The 18656-nt window shown below is 48.4% G+C and overlaps 1 protein-coding gene across 2 annotated transcripts; it reads left to right on the top strand.

Annotated features, from left to right (window-relative positions):
* Window positions 1-2819: 2819 nt before the first annotated feature.
* Window positions 2820-18552, top strand: LOC101078853 (voltage-gated potassium channel subunit beta-2). Of its 2 annotated transcripts, none has more exons than XM_029848109.1 (14): window positions 2820-3379; window positions 13827-13870; window positions 13955-13992; window positions 14116-14195; window positions 14552-14596; window positions 14670-14714; window positions 14801-14844; window positions 15395-15481; window positions 15576-15661; window positions 15747-15867; window positions 15963-16057; window positions 16179-16299; window positions 16401-16489; window positions 16591-18552. In XM_029848109.1, the coding sequence occupies exons 1-14, from the start codon at window positions 3084-3086 to the stop codon at window positions 16678-16680; spliced, it is 1281 nt and encodes a 426-aa protein (XP_029703969.1). In that variant the 5' UTR covers window positions 2820-3083; the 3' UTR covers window positions 16681-18552. The 2 variants fall into 2 exon arrangements, with proteins under 2 accessions (XP_029703969.1, XP_003971312.3); XM_003971263.3 differs by lacking the exon at window positions 2820-3379 and adding an exon at window positions 5395-6790.
* Window positions 18553-18656: the final 104 nt, after the last annotated feature.

Below are 18656 nucleotides of genomic sequence, written 5' to 3'. Positions count from 1 at the left end.
AACACGACCGCTCATGTTTATTACTGACCCCACCAACAGGGCACTCTGTGTGTGTGTGTGTGTGCGTGTGTGTGTGTGTGTTTTCCTGACTCTTTGCACCTTTGGGCACTATCTGAGAAGAGAGCATATGGTTATAATTTCACCAGCATCTGGACGCAATACTAGTAGGTCCACAAAAGGAGCAAAGTACTGCGTGTAATCAGATTACTCACTTTAAAAGTAACTGTAACCCGCCCTGGGGAGACTCTTATTCTACAAAGTTTATACACAGCAGTAATGACCACCACCCCAACAACAACAGACCATTAACAGGCCATGGGGGATTTTCCCTAGAATGGTTGCGTAAGCATTGTTAAACGTGCTATTAGCGCCCCCTGGCCACACGAAGTATACTGTCCGTTTTCCAACTGGGAAATAATGCTTTTCGTTTTTCTTACACAGTAACCTAAAGTTGGGACATTAGTTGTTTTCTGTACTCAAAAACATGAATAATTAAGAGGCAGAGAACCGAAGGACTGGTGGTGTGAGGAGCCAGAGGGAGTTAGATCCAGCTGCGTTACTTTGTCTCCCTCTAGAGGCCACATCATTGTATCGCACCCTGAGGTAAAAATAGTGCTCCGTTAGTCGAGCTCACGAAGATCGGCTGCTCTCTCACCAATGTTCACTTAGAAGAACGTCGTCTATGATATCGCGTCATCTGTGGATACAATATTCGCGTGTTTAATCTTGGAGATGGAGCATCTTTCTCACTCATCTTTCTCACTCACCAGTACAGAGACAGGTCACATCAACCAGTAAAGGCTGGTACCCCAGTGCTGAGAGGCTGTTGGACATGTGTGTGATGACATGTCCAACAGCGTCACAGAATGGACCCACTGCAGGTTTAAACACAAACCTGGGGCCTTGATCGCGCCATAAATGTAAACCGATTATATAAAGAGTCCTCTTGCAGATCCACATAAATCCAGAATTTACATTTTGTTTTCCCAGTTTTATTCGGCATAAATTTGACTCCTAATGACCTGTAGTGAGATATAGCTGGCAGACAGTCCTTAGAACTGAAATCACTGAATATTTAATGAGCTTCAATATCTGTTCACTGCTGCCTACATTTAATGAGGGTCATGAGGATGCTGGAGCGTCAGAGGTCACGGAGCCACCGGCAAGAGCACCCCCTGCCTGGGCTGCTGATCGACCAATCCCAGCAACCCTTTGAATCTCCACTTTTCATGTTTCTGGCCTCCAGGAGCCAACCAGGGTGCCAAACAGAAACATGAAAGCTTGTGGCTGGTAACCACTGCACCTCCATGCCGAACAGACATCAACCTTTGTCCCTCAAATGTTTCCAGCATTAAATATTCTGATCTGTTTTTAATCTTTTGAAGAGCTCATGCGGTCTCTGGCTGGTTGTTGTTACTCAGCCTGGCCACCAGGTGTCAGTAGAGACAGCGCTGCTCATACCTGCTTCCTTTTGACAGTGTTGATGTGGCCTCAGTGACGCAGAGAAATTATTTTACTGGTCTTTGCTCCATTCTGGCGACATCAGAGGGGATTCCTGATTTTAAAAAACTGCGTGTCCCTCCCACACTGGTTCTAAAATGGCCCCATCCGCAGTAAACCCCCCTCTTCCTTATAAATCACAGGCTTGCTCATCTTGTACAGCATGTGCACGGCTTCAAGAAACGATTGAAGGTCTATATTTTTTGAGTGTCTATATGGTCAAACTTACTAAATTTATCTTTGCACTGTTATGCAACACATTGCTAAAAAAAAACCAGCTCCACTGTTCCATAACCCAGAAATCGGACTGTTATACAATATGGACACCAGGACTCACACAAATGCAAACATATTTTTGTCACCCCCCACACACATACACACTTCATAATAATCCCATGGTTGCAAATAGGAAAGACTGGAAACGCTCCGGGTCACAATTTATGATGAAGGTCGGCGTCCTCCAGCTGCTCGTGTGACTGCGGTCAATGGAAAGAGCGATTACAGCAGCTTAATCCCAGCTGATCTCTCCCTCCAAATGCCACTGCAGCGGGAAGTCAGCCAACAGCATGGTGGATTCAGAGTGCCACGTCGCCATGGCAGCTGGAAGGACAGAAAGGACAGATGCATGATGGGACTGTCAGACAGTGAATGAGCCTGACGTGTGTCCACGTGATGTGTCAATGATTCATTTGACCTTTGACCCCCCACCCCACCCCACCCCACCTTTGTTGTGTCTCACGGATGTGATGAATCTGACTTATCAGTGATGGTAAATAGATATTTACCACTATATTTCCAAGTGTGGGGCTTCAGGTGTGCACAGCAGGTTACAGGTGACCCTCTCCATACCATCAGCAGCTCCCTTTCCCCCCTTTCAAAAACAAAGCCTTTAATTCCGTGTCATTTCTTTGACCTGGAGCCTTCGAGAGACCTTTGACGGACGCCAGTGTGTCTTTTATTGAGCAAGCAGGAGCTGGAAGGTTAATAAAATGTTCATTATGATGACACTGCCCTTGAAAACCAAACAGTAGTGGGGGAAAAAAGTCACAGAAAGGACAGAAAGGACGAACCCTGACACGGGAGTGGGATTATACGGCAGCTGCACAAGTCCAGATACTTCATCCGGGCCCTCCTCTAATCTGAACAAATATAAGCTGGGGCAGCTTCAACCTAAATCCCTCTTTTAAGAGATAAAGGGAGAAAGATGCTGATTGCTTTCCCGATTCCATTTTTACTCAAAGAAGCACCTCACATCACTGGGAGTCATCAGCTGTGACTGGGTGCTGCCGCTGCCATATCTGGACCGCTTTTGTTTTATTTTGGATTTCGACTCCCCAAAGGAACCATCGGGACTTTTTGATGCTTCGCGAGTCCTTCAAGTTCCCTTTCCAGCTGTTTGATGCCTGACATTCTCGGGCCGGATGTTTAAAATCTGCATGAATCTCTATTAAAATAGCACCGCCTTGTTGTTGGGCTCCTCACTGAGACGCTGATTTTGCTGCCCAAAGTAGATGTTGCAGGCAAAACCAAAGGAAAGAGAGGAGCGGTCTTCATCGGTCTGCAGCATCTGACTGGAGGTGAAAATGTTTGCCAGCCGTGGCGGAACGGGGGGAGGTAAAGGGGGCAAATACTCGGTGGAAGACCTGTATGGCATCAGCAAGAAGCCCAAAGCTTCCTCCTCCTCAGGGAGCATCGCAGCCAAAGCTGGACCCAAGAGCAGCAAGAGCGCCGAGCAGAGGACCGAGTCCGAGGCCCTGGCCTCGCAGATCCTGGAGGCGGCGCACAGGCTGGTGGAGCGCCGCCGTCTGGAGCTCTACCTGAGGGAATATGGGCTCTCCCTGGCCGAGTGCGAGGCCGAGCGCTCCGCAATGACATACAGGTGAGGGGGTCAACGGGGGGGAAATATCCCGACGTACACAAGAGACCTCCGAGGGAAGCGCAGGGAGCGAGGGCAGACGTCACTGATGGCTGTAAAGAGAAGTGGTTAGCGTTGCTCAAAAGGCAGCGTGACAGGGCCGGCGCCAGTTCGGCATGAATCATGCATGACTTGATAGGAGGGGACAGGCAGCGATTTGTTGTTTTTCACTTCCAAGTCCTCCATTGTTTTTGCCCTTTAAGATGAAAATCTGTGAAATCATTCTTGCAGAAAACTGTGACACAAGGAAAATCGCCTGCTTGGTAGCATCAAACACCGGCGTTGCATATTTCATTATTGCGTAATCGTTCGTATTGAAGAACCTCTTCTAGTCTGTTTGTTTGTGGCTCGTTCACAATGGTGAAATGAATATTTAAAGCTATTGTTTAACTCATTTTATTTAAAACAACAGAGCAGGGTTGGAAGTTAAGACGGGTTAGTTCAGCAGCGCGGCCTGTGGGGGGCGCTGTTAACCTGAAACCCGAGTCACAAATGGAGCATTAAACAGGAAAAGGAGGCAGCTGAACGTGCACTTTCCGCTGAGGCGTCTTTCCTACAATGAACCAGTCGGACCTTACTGGTTTCTCTCCTCTGCTGGTTTCACTGGGCTCACCAGGTTTGTGTGAGCAGGAGAGACCCAGAGGACCGAACCCCCCAGACGCTGGCAGGCAGATTATGAATTTAAATCTTCAAAGTCGCGCATGTTTGAATACAGCTCAAGCTGTCACGCGGATGATTGATGGAAAAGCAACTCTGGTTAAAGTGTTTAATAAATTTCCTCTGACTGGCTTCATTTTTACTGGCTCGCAGTGCACGGAAAGGAACGTGTCTGAGAGGAGCCCTGGAGGTCAAAATGTGGATCCAGGAGGCCCATGAAGCCCTCAGCATCACTGTAGTTGAAGGGCTGCGGAGCCGGGGTTCTACCTGACATCCAGGCGCCTCCGAAATCAAAGAATTAGCTGTTGATTTGAGGCGCGGCGTGAATAAATCAGAAGATTTCATGTGGGATGACTTGGCAGTTTAGCGCATCATCCCAGTTAGAAGCAGCAGCGCTTTGAAATGAGCTTCAGCGTCTGACAACACAGCCGTCTCCTTCAAGGACACCAAATCGCCCGCTCTTCCCTCCGTCTCTGCCGTCTCCTCCTTTTCTTAAGGATGAACGCTGTTGTTGTTGCTGTTCCATGCTGGAACAGAGAAAAGGGTAGAATTTGGATTTAAAAAGTCTGATTAATGTCACCCGTGCACGTGTCCAAGTGTCCTTGAGCAAGCCTCTGAACCCCTGCTGTGTATTAAGAGTGAGATTATTCCTGAATCCTGATTGGTTGCTCTGCCACCAGTGTGTGAATGGATGAATAAATACAGCCCAGTTCCTCTCTCCATCCCAGCTTCTACCCTCCAACGCTCCAAGCTGATGTCCAACTTTAGAAAAAGCTGATTGCCCAGGAAACGTGCTCCAAAGCTGCTGCATTTGGCATCACCGCAGGGGGTAAATTGACAGAAATGATGAAGGCTTGTGTGTCTGCAATCCTGGATGCTTTCATTATAGGATGGATTCTTGAGGAACCTACATGGGTTCCAACACAGCCTGGAAGGGCTTGATCACTTGCTCTTAGTGAGACTTTGATTTACATGGAAGTTATTTTTGCAGGAGATGATGATGGCCACCCTCATCATCATCATCATCATCATCATCATCATCATCATCATCATCACAATACTGCAGAAATGATCATGATGGGCGTGGTGGAACAACAGGAGAAATGACTGCACATGAGAACGAGGAACCCTGGTCATTCATCATCGACTTAAATGGAAATTAGAGTGAAATTAAACACGTCTGTAGTTATGAAACATGAATGCAAATGCGTGTAGGGATGCGTGTGCAGCACTGTGGTGTGTGATGAAAAATGTATAGATCAAGAGAGAGAGAGAGCGAGCGAGCGAGAGAGAGAGAGAGAGAGAGAGAGAACGGGAGAGAGAGAGAGAGCATCTTTAAAACCCCCACAGTGTCTGTGTGTTTCGTGAATATTTTGGAGCCTGGAGACTAAAAAACAGAAGGGGAGGAGGTTTGTATTAAATAAAAAATGTGCTGAGAGGGAGAACCCAGGGGCGCCTCTGACATGTCCGCTGCAGCTGATTTGGGAGCCAGTATGCCGGCATTTTTTTCAAACCCGAGCCCCGTGAGATTTTACCGAATAACGATGGAGCCGCGCAGCTGCTGCCGGTGCGTGAACGTCTCCACACGCTGAAGGTAATCCGGCTCTCCGATCCTCCGATTATTCTTGCTTTGCCTCCTCATCTATCGATGCTGCGTGAAGCTGCGGGGCGATGGTGCATTGGTGGATTTCGGCTGCGTGAATACGACCGAGCCTGTTTCGCTCCGGCTGACGCGCACAATTGAGGCAGGTTTGGGATGGACAGAATCAATGCGAAGGATCTGGAGACCGCAACACACGAAGGCTTATTTCCTGAGGCGTGAGGTGTGAAGATGCCTGTGGCTGCGGCTGTGTCATTGCTGCAGCACACTCCCCGGCTCCTCGTTTCCAAGCGGACTCATCTAACCTCAGCTGAGCAGAGAAGACAGGCGACTCTCAAGCCCTTCACCGCGCAACTTAAACCATAGGAGCCCGTGCATGCATGTAGGGGCCGTCGCTGTGGTGAGGAATCCCCCCCCTCCCTGTCACCTATTAAAACCCCATCAATCTGCTGCGATGCTACAGAGCCTCCTGATGGTTTTTGGAGAGCAGCCCCGGTGCATCCTGTGAGTGTGAAAACTCAGAACACCCTTTTGCCAGATTTGCATCAGCAGACAGGAGACGGAGCAGACGGCAACTCTGTGTGTGTCATGTTACCGGCTGGACTCTCGCCTGCTCTGCCCGACGCTCGGAGAACACCTCTCACCTGTCCTGTCTAAGCCTTTCCCGCACAAGCCGATTGGATCTTCCCCAGCGGAACAACCTGGGACACAGTATTACGCAGCACCGGACAGTGCTGCTGGGCCAGACCCCCCATCGTGCCCCCCCCCCAGAGCTTGGATTTTCGTCGCTGTGTGTGACAGACCAGGGTCAGGATGCAGGTGTCTTTCGCCTGCACTGAGCACAACCTCAAGAGTCGCAGCGAGGACCGACTTTGTGGCCTCCGCACCGCTCCCCCTCCTGGGGGGAGCAGCGGGGGAGGAGGAGGAGGCGGCGGGAGTGCAGGAGGAGGAGGAGGCGGCGGCGGAGGAGGAGGAGGAGGCAGTGGACAAGGAAGTAACGGCAACTACATCTCACAAGGTTCGGTCAAGACCAGGGAGGGGTCCGGGGCCCGGCAGGTAACACAGGGCCATGCCCACATGAAGGAGGCCATCGGGCGCCACAGCAGCATGAAGTACAGGTGAGTGTGGAGCTGGAGCCTCACTGGGGGTGGGGGGTGGATGGCTCTCTGTTCCCTTCAGTTACTGTGGCCTTCTGACCTCTGCACCATCTCAAGGCGAGCACATTATTGCCCATCAACATCCCTGTCAAGCGCCGCACACGTGCTCGCCGTCATCTACAGAATCGGCGTCCCACGGGAACAAAATGCAGGTTTTAGAGAAACAAAAGGAAGCGCGCCGCTTGCTGAGTCAATACTACGCAGACAGAAGCGTTATTAAACACGAACGGGCGCGTTAATGGGATTAGCAGTGCAGGTTGCAGATGTGCAGGAGACGTTTGTGGCCAACACCAGGTCTGAGTCATAAGAGCGAGCTGGAAAACAGACCAGAATAACAGCAATTTGGAGTTAGCGGCAAACAAACCCTATGAACCCCCCACCCCACACCCCCCCTCAGAGTAGCAGCCTAATGTAAATATGCATGGGGTCGTCTCTAATCTCTACCACCACCCGTTCCCGCCATTCAGATTGGGGGCACCCGGAGGAGACGTTTAATGACCCGTTTTCCAGGTAATCAGGTTGATTGAATTGACGGCAATTCCATTTAATAGGATGGTTAAAAACAGAAGATGAAACCTGGATTCCGCCTCCTCCTTCAGAGACAAACTTGCGATTGGTCTGGATAATTGCGCCTCCGGAAAAGTGGCCCTAATAAGGACCGCGGCGCCAGGAAGTTGGTGCAGCATATGGTCGGCTGTGTTGGCCGGGGGGGCAGCACCGCAGGCGTGGTCTTCATTTGTTTTAGTGAGTGTCGTTTCCCTAATTAGGCGGCTGTGGTCGTTAGCAGCAGTGGTCACACTTCCGTGTTTCACTGCAGCCAGGAAGTCGGGAAGAAAGGGAGGTGTCACGCTCAGAGTGAATGTTGCCTCGTCTCCTGTCTTTTGATGGAGGACAAATGGTTTCCTCAGGCGAACAGCTGAATGGAAACAATCAGCATTCAGTGTTCCAGATGGCATCAATTCTTCTCTGATCAATCTTGTGATCGCTTTGACCTGAGTCGGTGATGACACCTGCTGCCTGTTACCACCCTCCTGTCGCCCCCCAAGATGAAGAAAAGGCGACGTGAATGCACAAATGACCCAGAGAACATGGGATTATTTTACATATCTGGACCGAAACGCTTAGTAACGACTCCCAGTAACCCAGAAGAACATCAAATGCTGCCAAAGTCTGGCTGGCGTCTGCGTCTGAAGAACGTCCAAGGAAACCAACAGTTAGACGCGCTCGGTTAGCAGAGTTGGATCGTTAGATGCAGCACAAAGTGTGTTTCTGTCAGATGTCTAAGCCAAATTCATGCAACAAAATTCCCTAAAGTATAAAATTCTTGGATTCAAATTTTCCAACATACATTTATAACATATTAAGGAAAGCAAATAAAACAAAATTAATGTTAAAAGAGAGGCTTTGTTTCAATTAGGCAGCGTCATTGCACGTCGGCCTCATAAATATACCCAAATGAGCAATTAACTCTGGCACCTGGGGAGCGTCTACAAGTTCTGTCATTCAGGAAACTGACCGTTTCTATGGCAACCAGGTTTTCTCTTTTCACCAGCAGCAAGTTAGGTGTATTTCCAGCATGGAAAAATGCGCCACTCTTGGAAGGTTCTCTTGTTTGGCTGCTGGACAGGCTGAGGTGTCTGCAGCGCCTGAGAGGTGGAGTGAAGAACCTGCTTATATAAAACGGTGCACCGACACACGAAGGAGTGGCTCCCTGGCTGCAGCTTCTCCAGAGACGCATGGATGTCATTTTGCTGTTTCTAAATCTGAATCAGCTTCAAAAGAGTCTCTGTTACACCTGAGATCAGACGAGCTTTAGTGTCTGACGAAAATTAAACCGCTGGGACCGTCCTCCCGATGCTAAGCTAATTAGCCGCAGAAGCTACCTTCATGTCTAAGGAGTGAGAGGTTTGCATTAACGACGCCCTCGTCAGATCCCGGAGTTACCCCTGTTCAAGAGCTACTCGTCCAGCTGCCGTGGCGACCAGGAAGAAATACTCACCGAGGTTTATTTAAGCTGGAGGTGAGAAGCTTCTTCTGTCTTCATCCAACCGCTCACCTGCTTCCTCAACAAAACAGCCCCTAGAACGCCGCCTATCTCCGTCAGTCACACATTTGTTACCCGCGACTCTTCTCTAAACGATCAGCACGCTCGGTAAATGCTAGATAAAGATCTGGTGGCTGAGAACAGGAAAGTCTTCGGCAATTTTCCCACCTCCGTTCATTAAATGGGGAGCTCTCCATCCTTCTTGACATCCCAGTTTCTCCACAGCGTTTCTTTGTTACTGACCTCCGTCTTTGAACCTTTGGGGAGTGACCGTCAGCATCGAACTGCAACGCTGCTCTTGATTTTATGAAACCTGTTGAGACCATCTGTTCAACTCCAGGAACGCTCGCATGCCACGAATATATATATACTGTATATATATAAAAAAGGGACTAACTGGCCCCAAAAAGAACAGCTAAGTGACATCTGATTTTGTAATGCTTTAAAAATGTCGGCCCTATTAAGCTGATATCATTTGCAGCCTTGGGCCGTTGAGAGGTGCACGAATGAGCTACATTTCCTTTTTCAATACAGAGTTAATGCTGGGTCACTGAGGCTCACTCAGGCTTTGACGTGTCAATATTGGTGTGGTGGATGTTGCCAAAGAGGAATCTGCATCATGCCTTCCTAAAAGGTCGCTGACATCATCTCTGAGACAGCCGCTAAGCAGTCTCACGGCATGAGAGCAACGGTAGCGTGGAAGGAAAGCGGTTCTACAAGTTTGACTTGATAATCCGAGTTTTAAGATCAAACCGAAAAAAAAGTGAGTCTTCGACAGCCGACAGCCTGAGCTGAACACACTGTGAGATCATCTGCTCTAAGATCCACCATTCAGACGGTGCTCCGACCCCCTCCGTCGCTCAGACTCATGAATACATTCCATCTGAACTCAGTCAGGCGGCTCCGAGTTCAAACTTCCCTTCTCCCAATGGTCACCTGCGGACCGCTCGGTTCACCCCTCACGTCCAGGACCAGGGGACGAGACAGTCGGAGTCCTCTGGTCTCACCTCCCGGTTGGTTTGAAGGCCAATGAGCAGCTGATAAAACGTGAAAGGAGAGAAAGTAAAAAGGGTTCTATGGATTATGATGCACTGCTGCAGAGATAGAGGCATGGCTGAGTTGGAGGAAGATAGCCCCCCCCCCCCCCCCCCCCCCCTCCGTTAAGGCTGGCTGCTGTTGTGTACCTGTTACATAAGCAGCGTGTGATTTTGTGCACTGGGTGTGAAAACCTACTTTGCTTTTAACCCTGATGAATGATCGGCTCGCCCGCTTCCAATCGAACACACACTTTTCCGAACTTGCACGTCTTTATTAGCCGATAACGTTTTTCCATCCAGGATTCCTGCTCGTATCTGCAGTGGGTCCGAGAGGCTGCCGCTCGGCTGCGTCTGCGGTTCTGTTCAATTCAAAATCAGCTTCACCCATGAATGGACCCTCTCCAACCTGCAGCAGCCCCCCAGGGAGCCTTTGCGCTCCCCAACATGGACCTGTAAAGTTGCTTTGGCACTAGGCAACTTCCTGAAATGTTGCCTTTTTTTCCCGTAGTAACGACGTCCTTGAGTGAGAGACAGATTTTAACCTTCACTCATAAAACAGAACCGCGAGCAGAGGAAACTGATACCGGTGTCGGCTCTTTAAAGTCCATTATCCCCTCGGAGAGAAATCTGGGCAGGAGTGGAGGGATATATGTTCTCCTTTGGAGTGAAGCGACCCTTGAAAACCCTGAAACGGTGACTATGGCATTATTAACACAGTGGGAGTGTGTGCAGACAAATGCATATAAATGCACGCACACACACACACACACACACAAATGGGTGTGAGTTATTCATATCTGGGTGTTTCCCCCTGGAGAAAAGCCTGCTCAGCATGTGTTGCATATTATTCCTAATCTCCAGTCGGTTGCCCCATGACCGTGCGTATATGGTGTCCTCCTCCTCTCTGGGGTGACAGCGAACACTAAATGTCAGCACCAGTGAAGATGCTGACTGCACCATGACGGAGCACCTGTGTGGCCCCCCCTGTCTGTGCTGCATTAATTAGGGTTTGGAACAGCCAAGCCTGTAACCACCCTGTTTGGAGTGGATGATTTATGACAGCAGAGAAAATAAGTAAGAGCACAGGCCTGTTAGAATGGCCAGAGAGAGAGAGAGAGAGGGGGCCATCTGCATTTGTGTGAGCTCTCCAGTGCATTCATGCATGAGCTTATGCAGATCTGTGCCTGCACTCGAGCGCAATTCCCATCCAGCAAGAATACGCACGTGAGAACATTGATCCCCCCCCCCACACACACACACACACACAACAAAGACCGCGTCGCCCTCAGCATCTACACCCAGCTGATCCGAACCGAATCAGATGCAGTGGCGAGGCTGTCATGAAGCAGATAGTGAGAGGAAAGAGGGGGAGCATGTGTTTCTCCAGACTCGCTGATAGTAATTTAGCACTGCAGCACTGCAGAGAGCCGTGGAGTGGAGGGTGGGGGCGGGGGTGGGGGGTTGGGTGGTGGCTGTCATACGCAGAAACAATGACAATCCTCGACTGCACAGACAACAAAAGTGTCCCGTGCACGGAGAGCGTGAAATCAACCCACTTCAGCGCGCTCCTGGTGACACGGAAAGTGGATTTTAGCATGTTTTTCTAGCCTGGAGCTTTTTTTTTTTTTTCTTTTTCTTTTTTCTAAAACCAAAAGCGTTGTGGGTGTCAGAGGGTTCACGTGCGACAATTGCAGATGCTTGACATTCACTGGTGTGTGCTCCAGAATGTTAAGCACTTTTGGAATTGGGCCTGACAATTCGCTTTATAAACAACATGCGGAATTATCAGCGCCAAATATCAATGGAAAACTTTACTTTGTCTCATGCAATATTTTGCAGTGCTGCTGTCGGGGTTGTAGCTAACAATTAGCTTCTGGATTAGCTTCTGAAATGCCCAGTAAACACGCGATACCACTGACGACCAAGTTGGTCTTTCAGAATCATGAGTCTAGACTGTCTGAAAGGTATGGACCGCTTCCTTTAGCCAACATTCCTCAAACATGTTTACTTTCTTAGTTTGATGCTCCTTTTGTGTAGATTTCAGCTTCAAACGATGTCACAAATTAAAGATGGCCAAATATTTGGACCGGAGCGTCACTGCTCTCATCTCCAGGGTGATACAGAAACCAAAACGCTGTACTTGTTCATGAATTAAGAGTCTTTGTTTTAACGAGTAGAGAATATTTTTGGACGCTGTTATTGGTCCAACCTTATCAAACGTCATAAAAAAAAAATCTCTTTGAAATCCCCCCGACTGAAGTTGAGAATGAAAGGCATGAGCTGATGGAAGCCACAAAGACAATACAATAACCTTCATAAGGGAACAAAAAATAGGGAAAAAGGTCCCTAAAGTCTGTTTCCCTCCGTGTGTCTGATATATTTACCCCCATTGTTCAAATGATTGTTAGCGACTGAGCTGGTGGACAAATTTCCAGCCAGATTTCCCTACAAAGAGCCACAGATTCCTTCAACTTCCACCTGCCTGCTATTTTGACAAGAGTTTAAAGAGATAATAAATATTGTGTTTCACACACACACACACACACACACACACACACACACACGCCCCCGCGAAGCCGGTGCTCAAACAGTGGCACCGACACAAACGCTTACATATGCAGGAATCTAAAAATAGTTTAAGGTCAAGCTGTAAAAATAGACCAGGGGAAAATAAAAGCGGCACTCGTTGGACTGAGTCTAAATGCTGTGACAGTCTGTCTTTCTGCGTTTGGCTATTTGTGGCAGTCAGGCAGGCAGACAGGCGAGCGGAGAAGGGAGCGGCGCCGGAGATGAAAAGACGGCGAGCGGCGAGTTGCACTGCAGTTCTGCTGCCTCTCCAGCTGCCTAATTAGAATGAGGGAGAGGCTGCCTGGTGGAAGAGGAGGAGGATGAGGAGGAGAGCAAGCGTGAAGCCCGCACTGTACATGCTCTGTGGTCACAAACACACCTCTCAGAATTCAGCTCCCTGGATAATCAGCTGTGGCATTCTGGGTAATGGACTTCTCTTCAGCTTAGGGGGGGATTTTGGGCCATTTAGCCTGCAGACCTTTTTATTTCTGAGCAGAGTTCTCCTCCCAGAGGCGATTTGACTGACCTGCTGTATTACACCGATCCGTTAACATATTAAGTACAAGAGGTCAATTGTTTCACAGCAATGAGACATGCGCTGTAATTTAACCACCAGGGAGAGGAGACGATTAATTCAGCAACAGGTACCAAGAAGTGAGGTGTTCTTGTTCCTCTTATACGCCCTGTTTCATGAGATATAGCCAGGATTTCATAGTGAGCAAAACACAAGACCGCACACTTTATTCTGTTAAAGTAGCAAAAAAATCAGGATTATTTATGTCATTTTATCCACCAGAGACCATGAAAACATCCCATAGAGGAAGAGAAAACACCGTATGGAACGAATCATACGAACACGCCTCCGATCAGGGCTGAGCCGCAGCAAATGGCTTAAACATGAACTCACTCAACATCTGGGTCTGGTCCCCGGAGCCCGCCGCTCCTCCGGGAGGGGCAGATGCGGAGGCCCCATCGCTCTGTGCGTTTTGTGCACGTGACAAATCCAAACAAAGCATCATCGGGGAATAAACGAGTAAACAATGAGGACAATTACGTTCAGGTCCAAATTTTGTGAGGGTAGAAAAGGTGCGGTATGAATCTCCCCCCCTGTACTCATGGAGCATCAGAGGTGAGGTAATGTGCAGCTGTCCAGATGTTTCTGGGGAAATCCTACAGCACGTTCATGTGTGAGAGTGGATCCAGCAAACCGAGCGAAGGATCCCCAGATTTACTGACTTGTCCCTTCCACACATCAGCGAATGTTAGATCTCACCAAGTACCCACACTTCACCCACGTGCACACTTGGTGCCATCTTTTCCCATTGTTTGTTTCTGATCTTTCCCACAGGAACCTGGGAAAGTCAGGCCTACGTGTTTCCTGCCTGGGCTTAGGTGAGTTGGTGTGTAGAAGCAGGAGTGTGTTCCTCTGTGTTCTCCAGCCTTCGGGCCGAACTGAACCTCTCCGCTCTGCTGCAGGCACCTGGGTGACGTTCGGATCGCAGATCTCCGACGAGGTGAGACTCTCTTTGTCGCGTCTGCCCGTGCGGCTTCAGTCTAAAGCTGAGCGTTGATGCGCGCATGACCTCTGACCTCTGGGTGATCGTGATTCTCTGGGCTCAATTTCTGCATCCATGCAGATGGCGGAGAACCTGATGACCATAGCTTATGAGAATGGAGTGAATCTGTTTGACACAGCGGAGGTGTACGCTTCAGGAAGGTCAGCCTTCCCAACTATCATCCATCTATCTATCTATCTATCTATCTATCTATCTATCTATCTATCTATCTATCTATCTATCTATCTATCTATCTATCTATCTATCTATCTATCTATCTATCTATCTATCTATCTATCTATCTATCTATCTATCTATCTATCTATCTATCTATCTATCCATCCATCCATCCATCCATCCATCCATCCATCCATCCATCCATCCATCCATCCATCCATCCATCCATCCATCCATCCATCCATCCATCCATCCATCCATCCATCTATCTATCTATCTATCTATCTATCTATCTATCTATCTATCTATCTATCTATCTATCTATCTTTTGTCTCCACAGAGCAGAGATCACTTTAGGCAACATTATCAAGAAGAAAGGCTGGAGGTGACTATCAGAGGTTTTAGATCTTGAGAACAAAAGTTGCCAGTGTTGCTCATTTTGACTCTGTCCTCATCAGACGCTCCAGTTTCGTCATCACAACAAAAATATACTGGGGAGGACAGTAAGTGCGACGCAGCAGCTCCTGTTTTCTTTTTGAAATATCGTTTCCTGGCGGTGCCGCTAATATGGGTTTTCATCCGGTCGCAGGGCAGAGACGGAGCGAGGGCTCTCCAGAAAGCACATTATTGAAGGTAGAGTTTGACGTCCTCCTCTACGGAGCCACCCGCTATCGTCTGCAATCATCGATCAGCTAAGAGCAGAGTCTGAGCAGCGCATCATCATAAATCGTCTCGTTATTTGCTTGTTGTTGTAAAGAAAAGCGGTTTGAGTTGTGATGATTCATCCGGTGACCCTTTAATCTTTGCGTGTGAGTGTGTTAACTCCACATCCCACGTCAGAGTAAAAGCTGTACATCGTTCTCGGAGCATGAGGCGTGATTCATAATAGGCGAAGACAGTGAAACACACTGTTGCAGTTATGTGTTGATGAAACGGGACAGAAGAGCAGACGCAGATGCTCACAAGATTTGCTAATTGTCTGGTATTGGAGGGATATAGACAGGAACGTCCACGTGTGTCCACATATCAGCATGTTAATGGAGTGTGAATGCTGTTTTAAACTGCGCGTGCACGTTCAGGGTGTTTGAGGTGCAGGGGCAGCTCCAGTCTTACCCAGAACAGGGACGTGTTACCGGTAATCCGCAGGTCCGGGAGGGCATTAACGCTGACGCTCATTCTCCAGGTTTACGAGGATCCTTATCAAGGCTCCAGCTGGACTACGTGGACATCGTCTTTGCCAACAGAAATGACGTCAACAGTCCGATGGAAGGTGATGAGCTTGAGAGTGTACGTTGTAGTGCAGCCTCCAGCACAAGAGCTGCAGAGTGCTAAGACCTTGTCGTGGTGTTACATGTGAATCGCAGAGATCGTTCGGGCCATGACGTTTGTAATAAACCAGGGAATGGCCATGTACTGGGGGACATCACGCTGGAGCGCCATGGAAATCATGGTGACTGCCCGCCTCCTATTCTCTCCTTACAAATGTGCTCTTGATGCACACTTGCTGACTGGGGTTTTCCTCTCTCTCGCACAAGGAAGCGTACTCGGTCGCACGCCAGTTCAATCTGATACCGCCTGTGTGTGAGCAGGCAGAGTATCACTACTTCCAGAGGGATAAAGTGGAGGTGCAGCTTCCTGAGCTCTACCACAAGATCGGTCAGTCGCCGTCATTAGCAGCATGTTGTTAATTCCTCCCTAATGTGATAGCATTTCATTAAATCTACATGTGTGCCATCATTTCACTCCTTCAGGGGTCGGAGCCATGACCTGGTCTCCACTTGCTTGTGGATTAATCACGGGCAAGTACAGCGATGGAGTACCGGAGTGCTCCAGAGCGGCGATGAAGGTCAGTTTGATTTACCCAGCTCTCCTCCGGGGTTTGTCCCACTTCAAACGCCCCTGGTGTAATTGTCCCGCTCCGATCAGTGAGACGCAGCAGTGTGTTTCTCCATTTTCTCCATTTGAAGGGGTACCAGTGGCTGAAGGAGCGGGTGAACAGCGAGGAGGGCCGCAGGCAGCTCATCAAGATCAAAGAGCTCCATCTACTGGCAGACAGGCTGAGCTGCACCGCTGCACAGTTAGCCATAGGTAAGATCCAAACTACGCATGTTTGTGCAGTGCAGGCAATCCACGAGGCAAAGAGACCCTTTAATAGTCTTTGGATTAAAAGTTTTTCCTCTTTTTTTCAGCCTGGTGTCTGCGCAGTGAGGGTGTCAGCTCAGTACTTCTGGGTGTTTCTACCACTGACCAGCTGCTGGAAAACCTGGGGGCCATGCGGGTACAGTATCATTTCTGACCTTCTCCGCAGAAATTGTTGTTCAGTTTGACAGATCAAAGTCATATTTAAGGTTGGGTGCTTTCTCTGCCTGCTCCTCGCAGATTTTAACTCAAATGACCCCACAAATCGTCACGGAAATCGACGCCCTGCTGGGAAACAAGCCACACTCAAAGAAAGAGCTGCGCTCATAAAGACCCCAAATCTGACGGACCGACAATGTTTTGAGAGGGCGAGGAAGATAATGACATTGGGAAACATCGCTTTTCGCTCTGCTGTATACTCAACTTGCATGTCCTCAGCAACATTACGCTTCCAAGTATGTGCGCATTTCCATTTTGCGCAGTCAATTGTGTCACATATAAAAAGAAGAAAAAAAGATCGATGGTTTAAAAAACAAAAACAGGTCATGTACGGCTCAGTGCAGGTTGTTCAGAGACTAATTATCTCGCTCTGAGGTGGAGGCTGCAGGACTCTGAGTGATCGAGAGGATGTGAGGGTGGAGGATCTAATAGGGGGAAAGAAAATTCACCTCTGTGTGAAAATTCAACTTTTACTGCGCTAACGGTGCTTTCATTGGACATGTGACACTCCTCCCTTCACAGCTGCCTGTTACTCTCTATGATGTTTAGTAGCCAGCAGCCAGAGAGCTAAAGGTTGGTACTCATCTGTCTAGCCTGACATTTCCCATAGTGTGCATGTGACTGGTACGATATGCTCATGGCTTTACAGGGTTGGGAACAATAGATCACTTGTTATTAGACTCTAAGACTCAATAATCAAGCCTGGTATAAAAAAAAAAATGATATTGCATTCATTCATGATGAATCCATGATTCATTTATGTGCACAATATTTTTGTCTAAATTCTAAAGAACTCGCTGGCTTTGAACTTAAAGTGCATTATGGTAGTTTTTGCAGCGGCTAATTAGCGGTCAGTCTAGTAAAGAGTAGCGGGTAAACCTCTGCCAGACACTCTCCCAGCCCTGCATCTTTCTTTCTCTGTCTGTAGACTGTGCGCATGTCCCTTTAACCGAGAGCAGCCCAGCCGGCGGGGCAGCGAGGCATGGCTTCAGTATGGATCCACAGTGCACAAGGAAGCCATTTCTTAACTCTAAATGGTCTCACTGTTTGATCCAGGGTTTCTGCCGGTGGGCAATTTTGCTTTAAAGACTCTCTGAAGTCGTAAGTGTGTGTGTCCACGTGACATGAATGAATCTTTGTGTTGTACTAAACAGTATGGAAAGATGTTGGCCTTGCTGATCCACAATCAGAATTATTTCTCTTTTTAGACGCTTGGACAAGAGAGAAAAAAAAGGCCACAGAGCTTGTGAATTTGGACACTGTGCTTAAAAAAAGATCTTTTCAGATGCTAGGACAGAAATGAAGCTGGAGTTTACCGAGGCTGATATTACTCTTGTCAGAAATCACTTGGGGTGAGATTTATTAACCTCCGTTTGTGTAAACCTGAAAACACTCATTTCTTTCGTACAGGCGCACATCTCCATTCCGACTGTGCAGTTCATGTCTGTTCCCTTCAGGTTCGTATTGATTTCAGTGCTCTGTAATGTGAAGAGGAGGACTTGCTCCTTCTGTGATTTCCCATTGCGATGGAATTTTTCTGTTTCTTTTTGATACATGAAGTAGTTTTAGCCGGCGCAAATGTGAACGGTCACACAGCAAACAGGACAGCGGGTCGAACACGTCAACTGTGCAGAAACGGCTGACTGGGACTGTGTGTACAGTAGCTTCCAGTGTACATACGTAGATACTCCAATCAAACCTTGAAAATGTAACTGGCTGCATTATTTAACATTTTACTGTCTTGCAACAAAGAGAAACAAAAAAAAAGGGGGAGCGAGAGAGAAGAAAGTGAACGCATCGTTGTCTCTTAATATGACCCGAGGGGGACGAACGCACGACATGACGCACTGAGCAGAAGAGCCTGCAGGCTCCACACGCTCTCATCCAAACAGGGAGCTGGAAACACTCTTTCTGCTCTCATTTAAACGCATCCCTGAACCTTCGTGTCCAACAATAAAACTGTCATGACAGATTTACAGCGTTGGATTTACGGATGTTTTTATGAACACTGATGAGACTACATTCAAGCCAACGCCAGTGAGCGAATACTTCCCAGCCTGTCTGACCTTGTCTAATGGTACTCTACC

The sequence above is a fragment of the Takifugu rubripes genome, chromosome 15, assembly GCF_901000725.2.
Source record: "Takifugu rubripes chromosome 15, fTakRub1.2, whole genome shotgun sequence".
In the NCBI taxonomy this organism is placed as follows: Eukaryota; Metazoa; Chordata; class Actinopteri; order Tetraodontiformes; family Tetraodontidae; genus Takifugu; species Takifugu rubripes.
Note: the sequence above shows the minus strand (reverse complement) of the source record. Positions and strands in the feature narration are given on the sequence as shown.

Bases quoted from the DNA above. Each gene is read 5' to 3' on its own strand.
- LOC101078853 (XM_003971263.3), top strand. From the start codon at position 6,486: ATGCAGGTGTCTTTCGCCTGCACTGAGCACAACCTCAAGAGTCGCAGC. The intron at 14,845-15,394 runs GTAGAGTTTGAC...CTCATTCTCCAG, and splicing joins CAGAAAGCACATTATTGAAG to GTTTACGAGGATCCTTATCA. The intron at 15,868-15,962 runs GTCAGTCGCCGT...TCACTCCTTCAG, and splicing joins TGAGCTCTACCACAAGATCG to GGGTCGGAGCCATGACCTGG.